This window comes from Rhagoletis zephyria, unplaced genomic scaffold, assembly GCF_001687245.7.
Source record: "Rhagoletis zephyria isolate East Lansing unplaced genomic scaffold, Rhagoletis_zephyria_1.1 Rzeph_scaffold_00028, whole genome shotgun sequence".
Classification (NCBI taxonomy): Eukaryota; Metazoa; Arthropoda; class Insecta; order Diptera; family Tephritidae; genus Rhagoletis; species Rhagoletis zephyria.
Window position 1 is genome coordinate 291,000 of NW_016157112.1, and position 24,944 is coordinate 315,943.

The following is a 24,944-nucleotide window of genomic DNA, read 5'->3' on the forward strand; positions in this document are numbered from 1 at the left end:
GCTTAATTATTGTGCCAAAAAGTCATTACAGTGTAAAACCTTCCTGCTGCCACATACATACATACATGTGTACATATTTACTATTGAACGCTTTGGTTGTCTAATGAAATATTTAGTTTATTTCTTGGCTGATTGTGAAGCATTGCAAATGGGTTATTTGCTGTCAAGTGTTGTTCCAGCAGCTTCTGTAAATAAATTGTTTAGTTTGCTGGCGACTTCGAAAATTGTTGAACATCTATTGAATTGTACTGTGAAAAAAAATTGCTTTCAGAAGTTGTTTAAGTTTTAATTTCCGGTTTTTGTTTAGAAAAAGTGCTTATGAGATTTTGAAAACGTGTTGGAAAACAGCTTTTGAATCGCTTAATAACCCCTCGCTTTAGTTTGTGCTGGTTCTGTTTTGTCAGTTTCTTTTGCTCTCATTTGTAGTTCTCATCAAGCTTAAGAAATCATGCTTATGTATGGTGCCGAGATATCGTTAGTGGTTTGTTATAAGGTGTGCATTGACAGTACTAACTAAAAATATATTTTTTTTTACTTTTCTTCCTACTTGTGCTTTTGAATTTAATGCCAGTTTTGTATATTGGTTGTAACCAAACCATTTGTGGGCGCGTTCTTAAGTCTTATCGGTACGTTTTTATATATAAATTGATTTTAATCATATGTTTTCATCGTAAAGAAGTTGTCTCAATGAGCCATATGTATTTTGTTACATTTGTGATGAATGCATAGTTAGAAGGTTCCGAAAATCTACCACTAATTGTGTCGATGTCCAGGTCTACAGACGAAGCGACTCAATTACTTGCGTTCACGCTTTTCCAACAGGCTGGGTGAACTAGCAGAGGTGGAACTGTTGGATCTCCTCGGCTTCATCAGGGATAGTAATTGGTTCAATAAAATAATCACTTAAAGATACTCTTTCGATATAGGTACGTGTCTACTCCTGACACTCACTAAAAGAGGGCAAAAACACAATGGGCAATTCTGCCTCCGAATGAAAGTGTGGATTATTCCACACACGCCCTCCTAACTCAACGAAACGTTAAAAAAATGATTTATACAGATTTAGAATCGCCCAGAGTACCCTTAACGCATTCAGAGGAAGTACGTATAACACATTTTATTTGAGCAGTAAGAGTGATTTAGAAGGTATAGTGTCTACAAAGTCTAAACCTTTCATTCGAGAGGAATTAAATGAATGCATAAGATGTCGGGAACTATCTAAAGAATGTACAGAAGTTTTGTTTTCTAGATTAAAAGAAAACACTTGTTAGCGCCGGCTGCAAAATTAACGTTCTATTGTACAAGAAATCAAGGCTTGCTAGCACTTTTTCGTTCAGATAATTGTATTGCTTTTTGTTCAGATGTGCAATAACTTGTTCGGGAAATGAGTCTGGAGGAATATCGTAAATCCCCTTTTTGTTTCAAGAGATCGCCCACCCTATATATATAAATATAAAACTGGGCCTTATGAAACAATTTGTTAAGCCTCTAGACAATAATGGACAATATCTTTGTTATATAATGAAAAAATTTCCTGCTCTAAGCACAGAAAATATAAAAGCGAAACTTTTCGATGACCCTCAATTAAGAACATTAATAAAGTATTCGGATTTCTGAAATTCAATGAACAATCTGGAACGTCCGGCATGGACTTCGTTTGTTGAAGTTACTAAAAATGTTCTGCGAAATTGTAAGTCAAGTAACTACACTGGAGAGCTTTAAAATCTTAAGATAGTCTCGGATCCTATACGGAAGAACAAGAGAAGCGCTTTCCCCAGGACCTGTTTGACTTATGGAAGAGAGGTAGCAAGTTCGATGGGATTATCGTATGATGACTGGTACTACTGCTGGAGGATGCAATAGTGGTATTCGCACTTCTGTGTATTCGCTTTATCCTGGGTAAGTGTAGCTGGACGAGCGTGTGGTTGTTGTTGCATGTGCATTTGATGTACCGTTAGCAACAACAAATCACACGCTCATGCAGTTACGATTACACAACATACATCGAATACACATAAGAGCGAATTCCCTTAATGTGTTTTTTTTTTATAAAAGTCAAAATCTAAAAACTATACGTAGGAAATACAATTATTTTACGACGTTTATTATTGCTGTGCTGTCATGAGACTGCACACAAGTTCGATGCAGGATTTGTGATTGGGCTTAGACTGCGGCACTCTGACTCCAGGTTTACCCCCCATCAGTAAACGAATTGCTTCAATCCGCATCGAAGCTAAATTCGCCAACATTAGCCGCATTTGTGCACACGCTCGGACGTAGGAGAGGACGACGAGACCAAAGCGCGTAGAGGAGGAGTTCGAGTACTGCTCCCGTCCCGATTGAAAGTTTCAGCGCTTGGGTGAGCAAAGACAGCTTCTTAATTTCATTCCTTCCTGTGGGTTAAATATGTTCCAAGAAGTATGTGAAAAAATGTATCGAGCCTATGCTTCAAAAGGCCTTTAACGCTAAATTTTGTTGTTGTAGTAGAACTATCAAGGGCTGCCAAGTACTGCCAAGTTCTAGCAATCGTTGTCAAATAACGCGTGGTCCACGGTACGTGCTGTTTCTACGGGGTCGTACCATAGGTAAAAGGGTAATAGATGACGTGAGTTAATGGGGCAAGCGAAGAGATGGCTGCTGGCCTGGGGGTGCCGTCATAATACGGGCCGTGCCTGGGTACAAGCGCAGTTATTCAACGACGTAGCGTAAACGTAGGTTGACGTACGTGGCAGCATATCAAATTTACTGTTGATAGAGAGAGAGAGAGACGCAACGGCAACGTCACCGCCATGCTGTTGCGAGTTTTCGTTAACACGCGAATCCCATAAGGTAGATCGTGTCCTACGTCTACGTTACGTCGTTGACTGTTTGAGCTTTAATATGTAGGAGTTTTACCTGCTACAGTATCCAGTTTGTAATTGCGTCGAGTCTCTCTTGGCAGCTGAAGCTCCTCGTCTGCGGTGTGTGGTGGTTGAATGACGATGATTGCACACACGAGGCGGTGCTTATGCCAGATTTCCACTAGGTATTAAATTACACAAATTTTAATGGCCTAATTGGGCATTAAAAATACGTGTGCAATTACATTAAGAAAATTGCAATTTTCGTCATTTCAATACCTAGAGGAAATTCGGCATTAGTAAAGGTGGTACTCTCTCTCGATGAATGCTCTGAATTATGTGTTTTTTCTTTAATGGATACATTAGAAAGTTGAGAATTGTAAATAAATTATACGAGCGAGTGAAATTAAATACCTAAATTGGAATAGAACGAATTGAAGTGAACAGTGTGGCAAAGAAAATGGAGTAAAATAAATAAAAAGACAGGAAACGCTAAAATAATAAAGCGAGATGAGGTGAAGTAAAATAAATAGAAGTGAAATTAAATAGAGTAAGCTAGCAGATGTGATGTCCATAAAAAAAGTGAAAAAATGGCAAAGCAACCCTAATTGCAATATCTATGGCATGAAAAGACAAATGAAAAAAGTAAAAATAAAATATATATTCACTCTCTTCAACCGCGATTAAATAACTATTCGGTAAATAGTCGCGAAGTGCCTTACTATAATTACCCCTTCACTCTTAAGCTGCATTCCTCCTTCGGTCTTCAACAACTTTGCGCGAATACTCCGATAACGATGAACCAACATACAGTGGCATTTTATTGAAGTTGAACGCTTGCATGCTTAAAATATCAAATGTAATTATTTTTTTCACTACAATTGGTATCCAGCAGCAGAAGCCGTAATAATTTCGACGTGTAATGAGCAACAGGAACTGGTTTTTTTTCTTAAAAAGCTACAAGGTGTACGTATGTGCCAGCAAACAACAAGTGGCAACAAGTGATTAAGCAGAAGTCGTAAAAATTTACAACAAAAAGAAAATAATCAAAGAATACCAAAGGAAGTTAATTCATTTGTAGTGCAAGAACTGGATAAACGAAATAAAACAGAACGCACGCGGAAAAAAAGTCAACAACTCGAGACAGGAAAAGAAGTGCAACAAATTAACGAGAAAATTATAACTCGCACTCGCACTCGCACTCGAACACACAACTCCTCAACCACAAGCATTCAACTGGTTAGCAATCAACAGTCTTTTGCACCGACATGGCTTCCCTGCAGCATTACCAACACCAGAAGCGGCCAAGCATCTCAAACTGGTTCTCGTCGCTACGCCGACAGCCAAAGAACAAGAAGGCCGGTGTATTGCAAGACGGTGGCAAGCATTTCCAGCGCAGTTGCATCGACCTCAGTGGCAAGAGCACCTTCTATGTGTCGCCAGCTGAGCTGCCGGGGCTGGGAGGCGTTGGCGGCACTAATAAGAAGGGGCAGTGCTACCTGCCCAGCGCTGCAGCATCTATCGATAATCTGCAGGATGATGAAGATGGCACCAGCGACGATAAACGCGGACTGGTTAGCGGGAAACGTGTTTCGCAGCTGTGCTCGCGTTGCTGCTGTAGTAGCAAATATGCCGTGCCATCACGCCCTGCAACGCCGCAAATGCGGAAGCGCGCCGACACAACGCCAGCAAAAGTGACCAAGCCAATGGCAACAGCGACAACACCAATACAAAAATCACCGCTTTCACCTACCCGCACGCCCTATACCAGCGTAGCGACTTACACCATACCCGCGCTAACAGACAACCCCATCTATGAGGGCATCTCGCACTCAACGACCTCAACGACGACGACGACGACGCCCATTACGCTAAACAGTCAACGCACTGTGGAGAAGGAAGTGAGCCGAAATGTGCAGGTGACGCGCCTGCCTAGCGATGAGCCGAATACGCTGCTGCTAACGAAACGTTCAGAGTTCAAACGCTCGGTGACCACCACAACGCAGCACACTATGGTGATTACGCGTCCAGTTGAGCTGGTGTTGAACGAACGCGGTGAGGTGGTGGCGCGTCGACCGCAACGCGAGCGTACAAAGCAACGCTCCAATAGTCTGGACAATGTACTGAATGAAGATGAAGAGTCAGCGAGTGTGGGTGGCGGCGAGAGTGATAGCGTGAATAGTATGCCATGTTGCCCGCGTCTTGGCATAAGTCCGCTCGCTGATGTTGGTGGTGGTGATTTGCGTTTTATTGATGATAGTTCAACGTCACAAAGTGAAACGGAGCGCACGGCATACAACAACAAGGAAAATAAACTAAGTTGCAATGCAACAAAAGCCATTGTGAAAGGTCTACAATTGAATCTAAGTGGCAATGGTGACGGTGACAACGGTTATGACAACAACAATTATCTCTGTGATGACTGCCGGAATGTCTTGGTGCGAAACCGTAACAATGCGGCGCAAAATGCTGTGATACTACGCAATAATAACAAGGTAGGCAAGTTTAGCTAGAATGTAGAGAATCTGTTAAGAGTTAAGAGATACCTTTGTGACGGTGTCACTTGGTAGGTGGTGTATGAGTGCGGAAGCGTGAGGAGAGGTGTGAAAGGAATTAGTTGCGCTAACCGCTTCGTAGAAGGGGATATTAAAATAGTTTATAATTGTTTTGCTATGAAAATTTATGTTTTTCGTATTTTATTACTATTCTTAACGCTGACAAACCGGTTGAGAGGTGTTCGCTAATGCAGCTTAGCGTGAAACTTTGATCAATTACCTGTTTTTTTTTTCGTATATTCTAACAAAAACTGTCGACAACAGGTTTCACGTTACGTTGGTTACGTTTGTACGTGTCGTCGTCTCTAGGCCGCTGCGTTGTGCAGCTCAGTGTGAGTTTTTGATTGTATAGCGCTGAATAGCGAAGAGCGTCACTTCTGTACATCTTTAATGAGCTAAGCGCGAACGCGTTGGTTCAATAACTTTTAATTAACTATCAGCGATCAGCTGTGCTGAGCAGGCGGTGCTCAAACGCAGAAATGATGAAATGATGATAGCGCGGAAAGCACAGGTAGTGATTCAAATGTGTTATTTTGGGTATGAGAAGGAGCCAATGCTTACCAAACGCAGAGAAAAAATAATTAATTGTGCCAAAAGTTGAAAAGAAGGAAACCAACCGGCCGTAGTTGAATAATAGATCATCAACACTTTATTAAATATTTAAATATTATGCTGAAGTGAAAGCGGTAAAATACAGAATTAAATGGCTTTTTGTCTTTTTTCAATGAGAGGCACCAAATCAAAGAAAACTTTTCTTTCAGTTTTTTACTTCCGCTAAAATTACATTATTTGGCAAATACATATCTATATATGTATGTACTCATAATTATATAAAATATAACTCATAATTATATAAATATAAAAATTGCATTCAATTATTAGGTACTTTTTCCTTAAGTTAAAGTTTTTTTAGCAGAAAAATCAGTTCCTTCTTAAAAAAAAAAATAATTCTTGCAAAAAAATAATATGTTAAAAAATATAGATTTTTGTTATAAAAATAAATTTTTGTTAGAAAACTAAATTTTTGGTAAAAAAATTAATGTATGTTATGAAAAGCGGCCGTAATTTTAGTCCGATTTCAATAATTTTCAACGTTTTGCTTTTATGTGGCAAGCACAATAAAAAAAACCGAGTTTGGTACAAATTGGTAGAACGGTTACCGATATACATATATGTGATCATAAGTGGGCGGTGCCACGCCCATTTTCCAAAATTTTACCATAAACGTATTTGCAAGCATAAATTTTGAATAAATTAGCTTTAATATTTACTGATTTATCGAAGATTTTGTATTTCTCTAAATTACCCTTATATGGGATGTGGGCGTGGTTATTGTCCGATTTTTAAAATTTTCGGTCATTTAGTATGCTGCACCAAGGCCAACAATTGTGCCAAGTTTGGAAGAAATTGGTGCAGTGGTTACCAAGATATACACATGTAACCATAAGTGGGCGTGGCTACGCCCATTTTCATATTTTTCGTCTGAAAATTATTGTAAATATCCATTTTGAGTGAATTATCTTCAGTAGTTACTAAAATATCGCAGTTTTCGTATTTCTGGAAATTACCGTTATATGGGAAGTGGGCGTGGTTACAGTCCGATTTCGCCCATTTTCAATACCAACCTACCTTGGATTAATGGAAACCTACATACCAAATTTCGTTGAGATATCTCAATTTTTGCTCGAGTTATCGTGTACACGGACGGACGGACAGACGGACGGACAGACAGACATGGCTTAATCGATTTCTCTATTCATTCTGTGCATTTACGTATACATTTGTCTATATCTATCTCGATCCGTTTTGGCTGTTACAAACAACCGTTATGTGAACAAAATTAATATACCCTTGTGCACAAGTGCGCTCGGGTATAAAAATAAATTTGTGCTAAAAAATGCTATAAATTAATTTTTGTCAAAAGAAATATAATCGAACATAAATAAAAAAATAATTATTTTTAATTGAAAAACTCAACTCAAAAATTTAAATGTTTAAATGTTGAGAAAAATGTAAAAACTCTTAATTTTTTTATCGAGACAACTTTTAGTAAAATAAATTGTTGAAAACTATTCAATTAAATTTATTAGTAGAAAATTTTAATTTGTTTAGCTTACATTAAAAAAAAAGAAAACATTAACAACAAATATTTTTTTTCGAAGAAAAACAACTAAATATTGAGCGAAAAAAAAAACTTTTTAGTAAAAAAAATTTATGCTTGGAAAATAAAATTTTTTAGTTGAAAACTTTAACTCTTTTAACTATTTTTGTTTTCAACAATCAAGTCGAAATTATCTTAAATCTGTCATATTTTTTGCAATGCTTAATTAACAATTTACATGTAAACTGTTTTTTCTTATTAAAAATAAAAATTGTTTTCATTGAAATTAATATTTATATACCAAAAGTAAAATACGTTTTGCGAAAAATATATATATATATTTTTTACTGAAAATGATTGTCATTGCGCAAATATAAGTATATAATTTTTATTGAATTTTGTTAAATATGTAACATTCGTAAATTTTTATTTTTCCAAGCATATATTTTGTTTGGTTTTTGCAAAGCTAATCATATTTAAGTAAAAAAATGAAATTAATTAATAATAATAAATTTGTTTTGAAAATTTAACTTTTTTTGAACGAAATTTGCTTAAATCTGTGTTATTTTTTGCAATTATCGATTTATTAAAAGCGATTAAATTTTTTTGACACTGAAATAAGTACATTTTAAATTCCGAAATTAATCTAATTTTTAAAAAAAAATGAAATGTTTTAATGAAAATAAATTTTGTTCTGCAAAAAAATATATTCTTTGTATTAAATTTTGGTAAAACATGCATACATATGTATGTTAACACAATTGGAGACTTGTGATTTTTTGCAAAGTTTAATTTGTATTTTTATAGTCAAAAAACATTATTTTTATAAAAAAATAAAAAAATCCCAATTCCGAGTAAGCCTTTATTAAAATTTTTGTTGAAAATTTTTTTTTTTTTCATGTTTTTTGGGTTATTTATTCGCAATTTTAAATTTCATCGGAACACAAAAAAGGAGTATGTTCTTTTAACCAGACACACCTACCGACTTTTTTTGGACCCGCCGTATCTGAATCCGAGGTCCATTTGACTAAAATTTTTACATTTTAAAAGTAAAATAGTTTTTGCAAACAATTTAAATTTTGCTACGGAAAATAATTTTTGCTCTGCAAATTGATTTGCTTATATTAAATTTTACGTTTTATTTCAGTTTTTGCTTTACATTCTAACATTTTTAATTTGGAATTCACTTTTTAATTATTTAAATATATATATTTTTTTGTTTACTTTTAAAACTGAAATCACTTCACTACGAAATTCGCAGTAGACGGCTTTCAAAAGTTAACCACTTAAATTGATATATTTTCTCTTAAATTCCTTGAACAATACAAATCGCTTATTTATAAATATTATTATATTGCGCGGTTTTCCCACATAATTTGCATGTTTATATGTTTGTAGGTATTTATATTCTGGTTGTATTCTCCCAACTCAACTCGTATGTAGTTTTTTTTCAAGCATATTTAGAATTCCTTTGTCATCGAAGTACAATATAAATACATTAGTCGTCACCTTTTTACGATAAATATGGTGAGATCATCACAGCTTCAAGCGTGAACACATACAGTAAATTATCATTAAAATAAGTTCACCTTATTTGAATGGCCTACATATCATTTCCAACTTGAGCGAGTATAGGATACACATCAAGTAAACTTAGCTAAAACCTACATATTTTTTCTCCAACGCTAAAGATCAAACGAGAGAGGTCTCCTTTTACTATCTGGAAACTCGGTGTTGAATCAATTTCAATTTCAATTTCCAGTTTACAATTCTGGTAAAAGTTCAATACTCAACGTTTAGGGATACTCGCTCTAATATTTGGGGTATGTGTCAAGTAATCGAGTTTGTATATAAAGACGCACTCTAATCAGGAAGGGCTACTTAGGTCCAACGACATACAACTTCCATTGATGTTAGACTTCTATCTAAACCCCTCGGTTCGAAGATGTTCCTAATCGAAAAAGCTCTGTTAGGGACAACTGTGTGAGGTAAAAAGCTCCTTAGGCCGTCTCTGCGGCCGACTATCGGCCAGTAAATCTTTGCAACTTGGCATCTCAGGGGTTTTTCGCTCTGCCTTCGTTGATTTGACTATAAGCCTATTTCTGCAGAATCAATATACAGGTTGCCTATACTCTCGATTAAGGAAGAGATGAGAATATCCAATTCATCAGCCATGCAGTTTTCCACAATGGCACTATGCTCTGAGACTTTAATTTACCTTGATTTTGGAGTAAACCGAAGCGATCGGCGGAAGAGAGGTCAGACATTTCCCGAGCGGTTTCGATCGTACCATGGTTTAACCTTGAGCCCTGTTTGCCATCTGGCTGTCCGAGTAGATATTTACTCTTCCAGTTGGTTGAATGTATAAGGAAGCGGTCATATTTGCCTGACGTAAGCTGCGACAATCCGTCAACCTAAATATGAAATTTACGGAGAGTTCCTTACAGAACACACTTCCTCCAATTCGATCGACAGCCGGACTTCGACACATCCGCATTTAATTTAATTTACTTGCACCTCTGCTCCAGAGGCCGCCACTCTCATCTTTTTACAATTATTAAAATTTTCTCTTCCATACAAGGTGTTCAAATTCTGAAATTGTTCATCAATTTCCTTACCTCCACTGTACATTGCGCAATCTTACAGCATCTGGAAGTCAATGGACCCAACATAGCAGCACCTTGTAGACGCAATCAGTACTTGAGTGTACTCAGATGCTGCAATAATTAAATTATCATGCGAAATTGGCTATGAATAATTATGGATGCAATGAAGGCGATTATGATAATATACTTCAAATCGTACAATTACAGCTGAGCGGAAAAATTAATTAAACGTTTACATCTGATTATATATGTATACATACATACATACTTATTTGTTTGTGCAATAAGAAACACTCTCAACAAATGAAATGCAAATAAGAAGCGAGAGGAAATGCGCACATAGTTGCATTTTGTCTTGACATGACGCGGCGCTGTCATTCCATTAATTTTAGCACACTCATAGTGATAAAAATATACATATATGTACATTGTTGTGAGTTTTCTCATACAAATTCATTGTACATATGTATGTATATACTCGTATACATATACTTTAACGCTGAATTGTGTGCATTGTTTTGTCATCGCTGCATTCATCGATACCTTCAACTGTCATTATGTTGAGGTTATGAACGAGGTGAAATTGTAAATTTGTGTGAAATAAATGCTCAAATTGTTATAAAAAATAACAAAAAATTATGCAAAAATATGAACGAGATGTCTCAGCTACTCGCAAATTGGTAAATTACCGCGTTAAAGTGACAGCGTCTGACCTATTCAAGTGTCACATCAATGTTATCAGTGTACTTAGTAGCCGTTCGTATTATCTGTCTTTATTTGTTGTATGTTGGAATTGTTTTAATATTTCTTCGACGCTTGCTTATCATATTTTTACTATACGCAATTCGCGTTTTATATGTGCATATACATAGTTACATAAATAAGAAATTGTTTGTTTCACACTTTTTGATTTTTTATTTTCTTATGCGTAAATACTGTATTTTTGGCGCGCTACATTTTTTGTAGAAAGTGTAAGATTCAATTTCCTCATGGAAATGAACTAATTTAGAATGCTGCTGTAGTCGCTCTTTGATACGCACGTTTGTGAAATCCTACGCAAATGAGATATGTAATAAAACCACAAAATAAATAACCATTACGAGGGTAGTCTTAAAATTTTTTATATTTTTCAGCTATGTTCATATAGGTACGCTAATCGTCTAATCGTTTGCCTTTCAAGGCTTGGAAATTTTCAAAGTTATTTGAAGACCAAAGAGCACATGTTTCTTAATGGTCCCCTTTACTCATAAGCACGGTTTGTGATTTAGTTATTTTTTTATAATTGTTTGTAGAAAATTAATATTTTTTATAGTTATACATACATCTAACAAATCCTACAAAAAATTAAATGCAATAAGAAATAATATAAGTTAAAAATATATATCTACTTTAAAAAATTTTTAATTAAATTAAAAAAGATACATAATAACAAAAATGGGGAAAAAACAAAAAAAAGCAACAATGAAAAATCTAAAAAATTATAATAAAAATTAAGTATACAAGAAAAAACTAATAGAAAACTGAAACCTCTTCTAAAAAACATAAAAATGTACAAAAATCTAAAAAAATATATTAAAAGAAATAAAAATATACATATATATAAGAATATATTAAAAAAAAAATAAAACATATTAAAAAAAACCAAAAACATTAAAAAAAACAAAATAATAAAAAATTTTTTAATGAAACATGAAAATTTAAAAATATTAAAAAAATTTAAAAAGCATTAAAAAATTTTAAAAATATTAGAAATTTAAAAAATCTAAACAAAAAATACCGAAGTACGAAAACAAATTAAAAATATTGCAGAGATGAAAGGAATAATGCAGAAATAAAAAATAAAAAATAAAACATCTAAGAAATGAAAAACTAAAAAGTATTAAATAAATTTAAAAATAAAATATTAAAGAAATTCGCGAAATAAAAAAATATATATACATATGACCTTAATCAGATAGTGTAGATACATACATATTATAAAAGGAAAAAATAATGTTAATTTATTTAATTTAAAAGAAATAATTGAAAAATATAAAATCAAAAAAATATATACATATATAAAAATATGCAATAAAAACATAAATAAATACAAATAACAAAAAAATAATGGAAACGTAAAATATAAGAAATACCAATAAAAATACGTAAAGAAAAAAATAATAAAAAATTATGGAAAATGATAAATAAAATTATTGAAATAAATAGATAAAATTAATGAAAAAATGGATAAAAGTAATGAACAAGAATAAAATAAATGCAACAAAACTAAAACGATAAATATAAATATATTAGAAAAACTTAAATAATATTAAAAGCACTAAAAACGTTTTTTCAAAAGTTAGCGGTTAAAGAAATCGCTTAAATGGCAGCTAGTGCCTTAAATAAAAAAAGAATATTACAAATAATAAAAATAACAAAAAATGAAAATAATAGGCAATCTGAAATGATAGATAAAAATAAAAGTAAAAAGCTAAGTAATACTTTTTTCAAAGATTAACTGTTAGAAAATCTCTGAAATGGCCGCTACGGTGTTACATAAAAATAATACAAATAAATAGAAATAACAAAAATAAATAGAAAAAACAAAACTGAATATAAAAAATAAAAATAAATAGACATTGTAAAAATAAATGAAAATGGATACAAATAATTAAAATAAAAAACAATCATTAAAAATATATATAATTTTACAACAAAAAATTTTCTATGCTTTTAATCGATGTTTTTAATCGAGATCAAAAAAAAAAAGGAGGAGGCTAAGAATTTGTCGGAATATTTTTGTATGACCGCATAACATTGGACCACGTTAACCGATTTCTATAATTCGATCATTGATTCGCTTTTGTTTTTTGCTTAAAAATTACTTAATTAGAAGTTAGTACAATAAAAAGAAGTCCACGAAAATTTTGCAAAATAATTTTTTGCGTATATCAATAAAAAAATCTCTTCCGTTATTCCATGCCAATTAGTATAAACTTTAAGAGGGACCCTCATGCTCCACCTCATTTAATACCCATTAAAGGCGAGCGTATCTCCCTCTCTGCTTGTTAACTGCAAAATGAAGTGCATTCGTTATTTGCGTTGCTGGCGACACTCGCATTTCTGTTTACTTAAAATGTCAATTTAGTATTCCGTACATTTGCTATTTTAAAAATTCAACGACAGTCTTCGTTTCATTTGCCAGAAATTTCTTCTTCCTCTTCCGCTTTAGCGTACATACAGATTTACATAAAAATGCTAATTTAATTGACAGGCATTCTCCAAAATAATAGCACTTACAAGTATACAGTTTACTTGATGTACATGCATTGGCGAAAGGAAATGCAATTCGCCACTTTTGTAATTTCAATTTATTTTACATTCGCCCAAATCATCCTTTGTATTTCGCCGATGCAATAATAAACGTTTTCGTATTACGTTTTTTCTTATTTACAGCAAATCAAAGATGAACTTGGTGAGGTGGTATCGGAAATGGAGGCGCTGGACGTGCCCGAAGATAGTAAACATTCCAATAAAGAGAAACAAATGTCCATTGGGCGGAAAAAGTTCAATATGGATCCAAAGAAAGGTAAATAAAATGAAATGATTAAATTTGTATTAATTTTTTTTGTATTAGTAAAACACAAACAAAGTAAGTTAAAGAAAAAGTTCTATGCAAAATAATTGCCAAACAGACTTGTAATTAGCAGTAAATATTTTTAAAAATTGTGAAAAGTTTAGACAAGTTTTATATAGTCTCTTTTTAGTCGTTTGCATCACTGAGATATTATCTATCCTCTTACTTACCTCTGTAACAATTTGACCTTAACTTCCTAGATACTTAACCAAGACCGCTGTCCGAGAACATGGCAAACCACACCTCTAAAGGGTTGCGTTAACATTTAGTTTTTTAAAAGTCGACAACCTATAGCGATACCAAATATTTCTGCCAGAAAAGCGTTTGCAAAGTCAGGCAGCTGGATTGATTTTCTTATATCTTAGAACTGGGAGAAAACGCCTGCCCCAACTCCGCGTTCCATTTTGTAGTCATTACAGCTGATGTGGTCAGGCGGAGGAGTAAAGTTTCCCGTCTAGGTCGCGGCTTCCCACTACAGAGGGAGCTCGAGTAGCCTGCCAAATTCCATTTCAGGGCGTTTATAATCGGTACTCTGTCAAATCTGGGACGGTAAACCGAGAAATTATACTACTATACTCGATTGTCTTTTCCTTCCATACACCACGTTTCAGAAGAATCTTACAGCAAAAACTGAAGCGTTGTACATTATATGAGGGTTTATGGAAATTAAGTTTCTAATTACATTGAGGACAAATTACCCCCATAGTCCCGACATCTGCGACTCTCTAAACTCTTTCTAGTTCTACATGGTTATACTGGTTCTGAAAAGCTATCCACCAGACAAGGGAATCGTAATATAAAATCGGACATAACAATGTTGAGTACTTACTGAGAATAAATTTTCGTTTAATAAGCGTGCCACACGTCTTCCCGAACTGTTTTCGATAAACCGTTTTTTTATTGGAAGGGTGGTACCGCAGAGGTGGTCCCATACTAATTTTGTTTAGATCCGATCATTGAATCATGAAGAAATTAATGGTATTCTTAAAATTTTACATGTAAATTGAAGTCGGTTTTGTTTTTTGGCGAAAAATTACTTTTTTAAATCACTTCTTTTTAATTAATTTTGAAACTAGTTCATGTTAAGTTGTTTGAAGATTTCTCTATTCTGATTTTTCGCGAGTTTGGTGATCGAAACTGTTTTTAATTTAGAACATTTTTATTAGGGATGGAATTCTCCGTATATGCGGATATTCGGATAACCTTTCTTATATTCGTGTGTACGGATAAAATCCGGATATCCGGTTAATATCCGGATTCAGCGTAAGCTTGTTTAAACCTGATGTTTTTACTATGCGGATATTCGAATATCCGATTGAAGAATCCGAATATCGGGATATGAACGGAAATCAACTGGATATCCGGATGTTCAAATTTTTCAATCAGATATTCAAATATCCGGATAGTCAAAATACCCCGTTCGAATTCTTAGCACTAGTTCTCAAACATAAAGAAATTTTTCCTGCATTCATTTAGTTATACGCATATCAACTGTTTTTTTTTAATATCCGAATAATCCGGATATTCGAATATCCGCTTAAAGAATCCGTATATCCAGATATGCACGGAAATTAACCGGATATCCGGATGTTTGAATTTTTCAGTCAGATATTCGAATATCCGGATAGCCAAAAAAATCCGGTTAGATCGTCCAGTCCTAATTTTTATGCTTTATTTATACTTTGTGAATAAGTGTATACAAATTAATTATTTTCATCCGGGCTTGAAAGACGTCATTGCTTTAATGCAAAATTTCTCTTTTTTTATAAATATTTACAAAGTGTGAATCTATTTTTAATCTTTTAAGTTCAAAATGATTCACTTTTAGTTACGAAGCTATTTTTTATAAAAAAAAAACTGGTGCTTGCATCTTTATGGAAATATATTGTAATGAGCAATTCACTTGGATTCTTTAGAATTTTCCATATTTCATTAGCATCTACCGGTTTCACCCTTTTACACTAATACACTAGTATCAAATAATTTGCGTCACTCGCACTAAGAAAACTGCTTGCAATCTACTCTGCATGCACGTTTGATTAAGGCGTGTCATTCGCGCCTCTGCCGCGTACATAAACATGCGTACATATGTATGTACCTACTACATGCATGTATCAGGCTGTTTGAATTTGAAATTCCTGTCATTTTCGTTTGTTTTTCCTTCAACCTTTCTCCTCGTTTTTCACTTACTTAAATTTAATTCAATTAATTAGCCGCACATACAGCTTGAGCGCATATGTGTATACATATGTATGTATGTAGTTTGTAGGCTGTTGCATGGCATTCGAGTTATGAGCGCCGAACCCTTCTAAATGTCAACGAACTGTCAAATTTGTCAGTCGATATAATCGTATGCATTTAAAGTGAGTGCTTTTATGCGCATTTATTTAGTTTATTGCTGTGCGAAGTCCCCACACCAAATTTACAGGAGTACATGAGCATGAACACACTTATGTACATACATACATATATGTATGCCATACATACATACATACATATACTATATATATGCGAGTGTATTTGCCAGCGATCGTTTCCATGCCATTATTTTCTTCCCCATATCTTATGTAGTTCATTTCATTGCTAATTAATCCGATCATCCTCCAAGGCGTGACATACGTCATACAATGTGATAAAATTGCCATTAATGTTGTGATGTTCAGATTTTTGCTCAACATTTTGTTGATGACAGCGCGATCACCCTCTTGACATTTCGCTTCGCAATTAGAGGGAGAGAAAGATGGCCAACATTTATGACAAAACACTAAACAAAAAAAAATGAATTGTCTTGGTTCATTTTTAATGCTAAATGTGGTATGACAGAAATGATTTGTTGGACAAGTTAATTTCAATTGTCACTCCGTAAAAATAAGGGTCTGCAATGACTTAATAAACTACTTAAAGTTTGTTTGCATTCGAAAGGCTTGAGTGCGGAAATTCATATTCCCAATCGGATTGGATTAGATTTAATTTTGGAAGAGGGCTACAGGTCTTCTTTGATCCAACTTTTGCTAAGAAACCTGGCGAGGCCCCCTAATTCAATGCGAATTAGGTCATTTGCTTCATGGCACTGTGATCCTAGGAGGCGAAGTTTGGTCCTAGTGAGGGCGTAATAAATAGCCGTCATCGATTCGCCACTTCTCGCTCGCTATGTTTGAGTTCCGGTCGCTTAAAGAAGAATTGTGCATGTGAAAGCAACAACAAAGTTAGCTAGCACGGATAGACGATAGGGAGTTTGATTACACCTCATTGAGTTCGTTCGTTTCGCCACTCGCTAATCGATGCGAATCGATGACGGCTATTAATATGTTCTGCTGTTTCCGGCTCTACTTGGCAACAATTTTTACTCCATGCCTACTAAGGTGAAGGATTGCTACGGTTCTCCTTGTTAACATATCCGGCATGAAGAACTTAACCTATTTGTTACCTTCCGTACTTGTCCAGTAATGTTGCGCTTCATTTTGTATGCAGATATAATAGTTTCGCCTTAAGGAGCTCCATGGTAGTCCAGTGAAGGCTTCTGGGCCTTTGAATTCTTGCGTAGCCCCTTTTTTCTCGCGAGAATATCTGTCACCTCATTGCCGACGACTCCAATGTGTCCTGGTACCTCAAAAATTAGGTAAACCCGGTTCCTGGTTGCGATAAATATTAAAATTTGCAGGCAGTCCCACACTAGCTTAGCGGTGATCTCGTGTGCAACGAGAGCGAGGAGCGTCGCTTTGCTGTCAGAGTGCATGCAGAAGTGTTTGTTGGTTACCCCTGTTTTTACATACTACCTCAGACAAAATTCAGTAGCATGCACCTGGCCCTGAAAGGCATACTCAACTTGCCCCGATGCTGGCGAACCGGAGCATTCTGGGTTGTATGCTCCGTCGCCGTGGTCAGTCTTGGAGCCGTCAGCATACGAAATATGGGTTGTCCTTCCGAGGTTTAGGTCGTTCTTTGTTCCAGCTGATTCTGTGGGGACCTTAAAATTATGTGCGGAATTCAATCCCGGATGGCATAGGTCTACAAAGCTGATGCGCAGTTTTCCCTCTCTTTCTGTGAACCGGAGAGTAGAAACGTGTATGATTTTCTTGTCTTCCTCATTGTCGCCTGAGAAGAGCCTTGCTGTAAACAGTGAGACCCTTTATTGACTACATTGTTTAGAGGAGGCAGGTCATGAAGCGCCTCTATAGGCGCGGTTAATGTTGTTCTCGTCGCGCCAGTGTTGCCTGCTCAGGCTAGTCGTTGTCATTTTCTGAGCTTTGTCTGTGCACGATGATGTTTTTCGACGATTCACAACCTACAATTAAAATCATGATTTTTTTTTAATAATGTATAGGCTTATGTTCTTGAAAGGGTTAAAATTAATCTACAGTGTTTTTTGGCTGCGATATAAATCTTTATCCCTTTGCTCAACTTTACTGAGTGTCAATCTGTGATGACAAATGAAGTCTAGGTTTAAACAAAAATTGTGACAATTCCGCCTATATGTTTATCTACTCTTATTTACATACTTACTAAAGGAATTTCCTGTGAAACAACACAGCTGTCACTTCTACAAGCGGCTTACATTAAAAAAAAATATATATATATGAAATGATGACACACCTCTTTTTCAACGCTACTTAATCACTCGAAACATATATTCATCAACATAGCCACAATTTGCAAACAACTGCAAATACTAGCATATAAACATAAGCTAAATACAGATATGATTGTAACGGTTGTTCTTTTACAATTCGCGCAATCGTCACCAAACTATTATTATCGTAATAACCAGCGTCAGCCATCCATCACCGACATGCATGTTGTACATACATACATACATACATACATATTACGTATTACTGGAAGTGGCCGGAGGAGGAGGAAGACCACTCCATGGCGCTTTCGTCACTGATTTAATTGCCGCAAATGCTTGACTGGCTGTGTCGGCATGTCTGTTCATTCATTTATCTACTAGTACTTATGTACAATTTGTGCACCGCCAGCCGACTTCCCCACTATATATACCCACCTACTTATTCATACATATCCATTTGTATGCTGTCATGTTTTTTATTGTTTTTTTTGTTTTTTGCTCTGCACGAGTATTTATATACGCTGATAGCCACTAATCTCTCTGTTTGTTTACTTTGTTGTCTGCTTCCAAAAGCTGGATTGGATTATGTGGTCTTGCGCTATTTGCATGTATACATATACATACATATGTATGTATGTATGTAAATGTTTTTCATGCATTTGATTGCCTTTTGCTTGCCATTGTCAGTTCGCATAGAATTTCAACGATTCCACAATTGTTCCACCTTCGCTGCGAGTTGATTTGTTTTTTGTTTTATTTTATACAATCGCAACTTGCATCATTCGCAATAAAAAATGTGTTCTGAAAGTACCCTTTAGGAATCGCTGAAGCAATAGCAACTGATTTGTAAAGTGAGCACAGGAATTCCGCCCAACCGTGTGTGAGATTTATCCGTGAGTACCTGTCGTTAAAACGACCCAACCTCACAGTGTCAAGAAGCACAACGGATCAATTCAAATGCCTTGATCAGTGCCGTAAAATGCAAGTACTTCAGTACCAATTGGCAGTGTGGGGTGGACACACCACCTTGATAGGTTTCGAGGCCCATCTAAACCTCTGCCATAATATGGGTTCGGCAACCGGTTGCAATGCAACTACACATTGAACAGACCGGTGTAATGCTCACCCGTCAGTCTTACTCATCCTGCCCGACTCACCCGACTTACTCAACTTGCCAGACCTGCACATGCTCGACTTTCTCGACTAGCTCGATTTGCTCAAGCTTCGCCTTCCTTAGTTCCTGTGTTGTTGCCACTCCAGAACAACTTCTCCCAACACACTTCCTGTGCTGTCTCTCTCATCGGAGGCAACTTCACCATTTCATTCATTCTGCTCGTCACACTCGTCTCGCTCGTCTTACTCATCTTTCTGGTGAGCGCACTTCAGTCCTGTACTGTCAACTGACCTTAGACTGCTCAACTCGCACATATCCATTCTTGCAAATCTCGCTTGGCGTAAATGTCCAAAACGACCCTTTTGTGAGACAGCTAATGAATTAAATATTCTACAAAATTATTCTTTGTAAAATTTTACTATGTGTACTACGGCAGGTCAATTTGTATGTGAGATTTTTTCGACTATACGCTTGCAGCACAGAATGATACTTCGTGTAGTTCTAAGCAAATTTGTCGAAGAAACCATGAGTCTTAAATCAATTTGGGGTTTGCCATATTGCGAAAATAGGTTTCTCGAAGAAAATGTGAAAATTTTCGTTGTTGCGTTCTCTGGTGGAAGTTTTAAGAAAAACATTAGAGTGGCCTTTTTTGGTCGATTTTCAAAAACCGAAAGTTTTCGCACGAAAAAAACGTGAGGTTGGCAAGGAGAATAAATATGAAATTTGTTTTTTCCGAATCCGGAAATTCCGAGTGGTTCCGGGTTTATCATTTTGATTTTTTAATAGGAAATATGTTGAACTTGAAATTATTATTTTAAATTTTCAGCTTATACGATCATGAAACCCAATTTTTTATTGCTGAACTGTTTTTTATTGAACACTGAATACATTTACCTTTTTAAAGTGCTCAAAAAGTCTGACATTGAATGAAAAACTATGGTACACGATAATATTAAAGTTGAGAAAAATATGAAATCATCATTTATATCAATATATCATTTAATATCTAATAATAATAATATTTAATATGATTTTAAATAAAGCACAATGTAGAATTTTTCTAATATATACTTAAAAAAAAGAAACGCAAAATAAAATAAGTTGGTGTAATTTCGACATTTTTGGTCGAAAAAGCTCAACCCGGAACCTCTAGGAATCACCTGAAGGCTTTTAAACTAATTACGTATTTATTTATATCCCCAACCTCACATTATTCTGTGCGAAAACTTTTGGATTCATGCATTTCAAATTTTTCATACAACAAAAAGGCCACTCTAAAAAACATAAGTGCAGAAATGGATTCCCCATACCAAAGAACCTCTTATAGCAAGGTTTTTTTCAAAAAATGTAAGCACTTCTTTACGACACTACATTTGTAAATATATGGTTTCCCTTTCGCTAGCGTCTCAGCTCTTCCAGGATGGCCGCCTGAATGGCCTGTAGATGGTCTAAGGACCAAACTATTTTAGGTTACTCTTTAGGGAGTAACCCTAACCTAACTCCATTACCCACGTCCGCCTGAAAGATCGGTGCCTCTGCCAGATCGGCAAAGGTTGCCTTGGTCTTAGGTTTCATTGGTCCCATATGGGCCCTTTTGTCAGCTGGACCTGGTTTCCTTTTGTGGGAGTTTGCCGCATTGAAAGATGTGGAGTTCACCGAGCGGTTTCTCTCAAGTTTACTGTCAGTCAGTAACGCCAGTTCGTCCTTTTCTTTTGCCATCGGAAGAATTTCAAGCCATTTGGCGTCGTTTTCTCTGACTACTCTGCAGAGGTAGAAATTGGAGAGCCTTTTACCTGCTCCAAAAATTTATCTTTTAGGAGTACAAGTCTCCTCTGGATGTGACAATAAGAGCGCTTCCCCCTCGGCTGTGTGTATTTGAATGTCGTTGCCATTTGAACCAGAGCCTAAGTTGGCAATATCGGCATCCACGGCCACCGGGCTGCTGAGAAGGTCGTTTGGACCAAAGTTCATATCGTCCATTACAAAATCGCGAGAGGGTTGAGCGTCTTGGCCGTTGGGGTTACATCCAGTTCGTCCGCTGCGATCGCCATTTGTTCAGAAAAAAATGTGACGTTAGTCTGACAAGGAATTGAGACTAAGTACATGCTAATAGCACCAAAGAACTTGAGAATTCTGGCGCGCTGAGTGTTGTGTTGTGTTGCTCCATGATAGCATTTCTGGAAAGCTTCTAGACTCTGAAAGGCTTTTGCTGCCGTCTGAAGCGGATGCCATACTTATCTACATAGTAGAGTACGGCTTATATGCAATTTCGCTACGTAGAAGTGCATCCAGCTTATTTACATTTTCAACCCTTCGAGACATTACATCCTATTCACAGCAAATGATCTTCGTTGTTCCATTTCCCTATAGGGCCTTACCATGAACATTGAACACATTTACATACATATTAACTTATGCATACGTAAAATTGTTATTTTTATTCTTGAGCCTATTCGCATGGCATGACGGACACACCTTTATGTACTTTCGTATGCCGGTATACATATCAAGATCGTAATTGATGCTGTTCATACAATTCTCTTGTGATACACAACTTAATTCCAAGTTCTTGTTGACGTATGTAAATATATGCCTTTTTATATCTGTGTCACATTTTAAGCGGTTTAGTTTAGCTTTTATGTCTTTATTCCCTTGGATTGCTTTCAGCTATTGTGCTTTGGATAACTTGCGGTGCACTGCGAATCACTGAAACGATCAGAGACACTCCTTTAATTTGGTGGTGCCATTTATGGTTCACATTAAGTTGAATGAAGCAGTGTTTAGGAATATGCTTGCTTTACTGAGATTAAATCGATCAGATTACCTGGTATCTTGCCGACACCTCACAAGTAGAATTATCGGGCTTCCTCTATTTGATCTGTAATATGATATTCTGAAAAAATTTAGCTACTTCCTCCTGGCACTCCTGGAAGGTATTCACAAAGGGCAAATATCAATCTAAATGTATGCATGGACCTGATTTTCTGTTATTTACAGCATTGTACTCGTATCTAACCCGCTCGTATACAAGTAACATCTCTCCCTCCTAAAGTTGATTAAACAGAGCGGGTAAAAATTCAGTCCAAAGAACTTTAACTCAACTATCAATTCTATCCTCATTCTCTGTGGAAACCTGCAAGCCCCAAAACAATGCTGCACCATTTTTTTAAAACCCCATTTAAAATTTATTTCAAATCGGCAAATAAATTTTAAAGCCACTCTACTACACCTATTAACTTACTCCATATCTTATAATTATTTTAAAAACAACTTTTTCTTTCAACTTTCAGGTATTGAATATTTAGTAGAAAATCGTCTGCTTCGACACGACGCACAAGATGTTGCGCATTTCCTGTATAAAGGAGAAGGCCTCAACAAAACTGCAATTGGTGAGTAAAATGAAATACGAATTTTGAAGAAAATCAGCATTTACTAACACGCATTTTTATTAACAGGTGACTACTTAGGCGAAAAGAACGACTTCAATGAGGATGTACTCAAGGCATTTGTGGCGTTACACGATTTTACGAATCTAATATTGGTGCAAGCTTTAAGACAATTCCTCTGGTCATTTCGGCTTCCGGGAGAGGCGCAGAAAATTGATCGTATGATGGAATGTTTCGCACAGCGCTACTGCCAACTCAATCCGGATATATTTACTAACACCGATACGTGTTATGTGCTAAGTTTCGCCATAATTATGCTCAATACATCACTGCACAATCCATCGGTGAGTTACTGCAAGCAAGTAACGTATTTGCATTCATGAATTCTCTGCTGCCAGCGGAAATCATTTAAACTAAATTTTGCAAAAAAAAAAACAATCCACCAAAAGATGCTATTGAAAGCAAAATGCAGCACAACGTCTAAAAGTACTTAACAGTTCAATGAATATGTGTTGTTTTCTATTGAGCACGCTTCCGATCACATAATGCGCGTGTCGAAATTTTGTATTTATAGCTCAGTGTTTGACGGCCATTGGCAGGGGGGACTGGTCGCCCCAGCCATCTAAGTAATGTGCCGATCTTTTAGCGATTTGCACATAGCAACTCATGCTGCATTTTCATGGCGTTTTGGCATTTGGCGAGCATTCGGCTAGCAGGTGGCTGTCAATGTTCGCTATCAAATGCTGTTTCTTTTTTTGGATATTCATTAAAGCTAGTTATTCTCTTCAAACACTTTGCAAATCCAATTACATCTGAATGCGTTAGGCTTTTGCTAATGATCCGCACAAAAGCCTTACTAACCGCCTTTTGCATTCATCTCTCCGCCCACATACGCCCGTTTAGTTTACGCGTCGATTTGTTTTTTTTTTGCACTCTATGTAAATGCTCCGACTGTATTTGCTCGAATATTAGATGTCTGGTGATCTCATTTGTTTTGAGTAATTACTTAATTCTAAAAATAGGTCAAGAACGATTTAAACAATTTTTTTTTTTACATTTCATTTAATTTGTTTGTATCTGTAAGTGTGGCGTTCATTGTTGCACTTTCGCAGCTGTTTTGATTAGATTTGAAGCTTTTCCATATGTAGCAATTAAAAATGACTATAAAATTTTATATGTACTCGCTTATTTAGGTACAAATGTACATATGTGCGCATATACATATCTCTTTGGCACAGTAAAAGGTTAGTGACCTACATTTCTACTTAATTTCCAATATCTTTTCACAAAAAATGAACGAAAAAGAAAAAAACAAATGATGATCTTCCTAAACATGCTCGCCCATAGCTTTGATTAGTCCAACAATTTCGCTTGCATTTAGCAGTAGCCTTATTCGCAATATTGACGAAAGTGATCTCAGCAAGGCTTACGCTAGTTCAAGCTTACAGCAGCTTCCTTTATAATAAAAACAATTATATACCATCGGTGATACTGCAAAACGGTCTATGTCTATTAGTACCCTTGACACTTAGATGGTCTCTTACTTGCACCGGAATACATCTGCAAATCATTACACCCTAATAAACGAATGACAAAATTGTCTACCTTTGGCTGATGAAGATGAACGATTGCCAGAAGCGATCAGATACAGGTAACAGATCAATTAAGCACTAGAGGTAATAAGTGACATAGAACGTTTTGCAGTATCATCGACTATATGTAAGTAAGTGAGGTTTCATCTCATCAACGATTTATTTCGAAAATGTGTATTTTTTCAAATTGTTGCAACCATTTTAAAAAAATGAAAATGAACAAGTTAACAAGTTAAACGAAATATTTTAAAATGGATATCAAACTAAAAAGAGTTAAGAAAGCTTTATTCCAAAAATATTGTTTAAAAATTTAAAATCAATTTAAATAAGAAGTTAAACTAAATATTATAATATGGATATCAAACGAGAGAGGTTTTACAAATGCTGTATCTATTTCTAAAATAGTTTTGGCGAGGGTTGCTACCAGTTTAAGAACTTAATCGACAAGCTAAATGAAATCCTACTAATATTATAAAAGCGAAAGTTCGTTAGAAAGAGTGTTTGTTGGTATTTCTTTGTAAAAAATTTGGTATAGATTATCTGGATTAATTTTGCATAATGTTT

General features: G+C 35.5%; 1 protein-coding gene and 1 long non-coding RNA gene across 3 annotated transcripts in view; one reads left to right on the forward strand and one right to left on the reverse strand.

Annotated features, from left to right (window-relative positions):
* The window catches only part of step (cytohesin steppke), a 102,135-nt gene that overhangs the window by 69,404 nt on the left and 7,787 nt on the right, over positions 1–24,944 (forward strand). Inside the window, exons 1-4 of one of the 2 annotated variants that reach the window (XM_017616813.1) lie at positions 4,109–5,335; positions 13,538–13,670; positions 22,693–22,791; positions 22,858–23,132. In XM_017616813.1, the coding sequence (XP_017472302.1) occupies positions 4,109–5,335; positions 13,538–13,670; positions 22,693–22,791; positions 22,858–23,132 (1,734 nt within the window). Of the gene's footprint in view, positions 1–4,108; positions 5,336–13,537; positions 13,671–22,692; positions 22,792–22,857; positions 23,133–24,944 lie in introns of those variants that run through there. The other variant, XM_017616821.1, reaches the window with a different exon arrangement.
* LOC108363458 (uncharacterized) lies at positions 1,957–24,065 on the reverse strand. The gene is made up of 3 exons (XR_001847628.1): positions 24,054–24,065; positions 22,632–22,638; positions 1,957–2,029 (listed from the first exon to the last, which is right to left on the reverse strand). It is a non-coding gene; the product is annotated as an uncharacterized LOC108363458 (long non-coding RNA).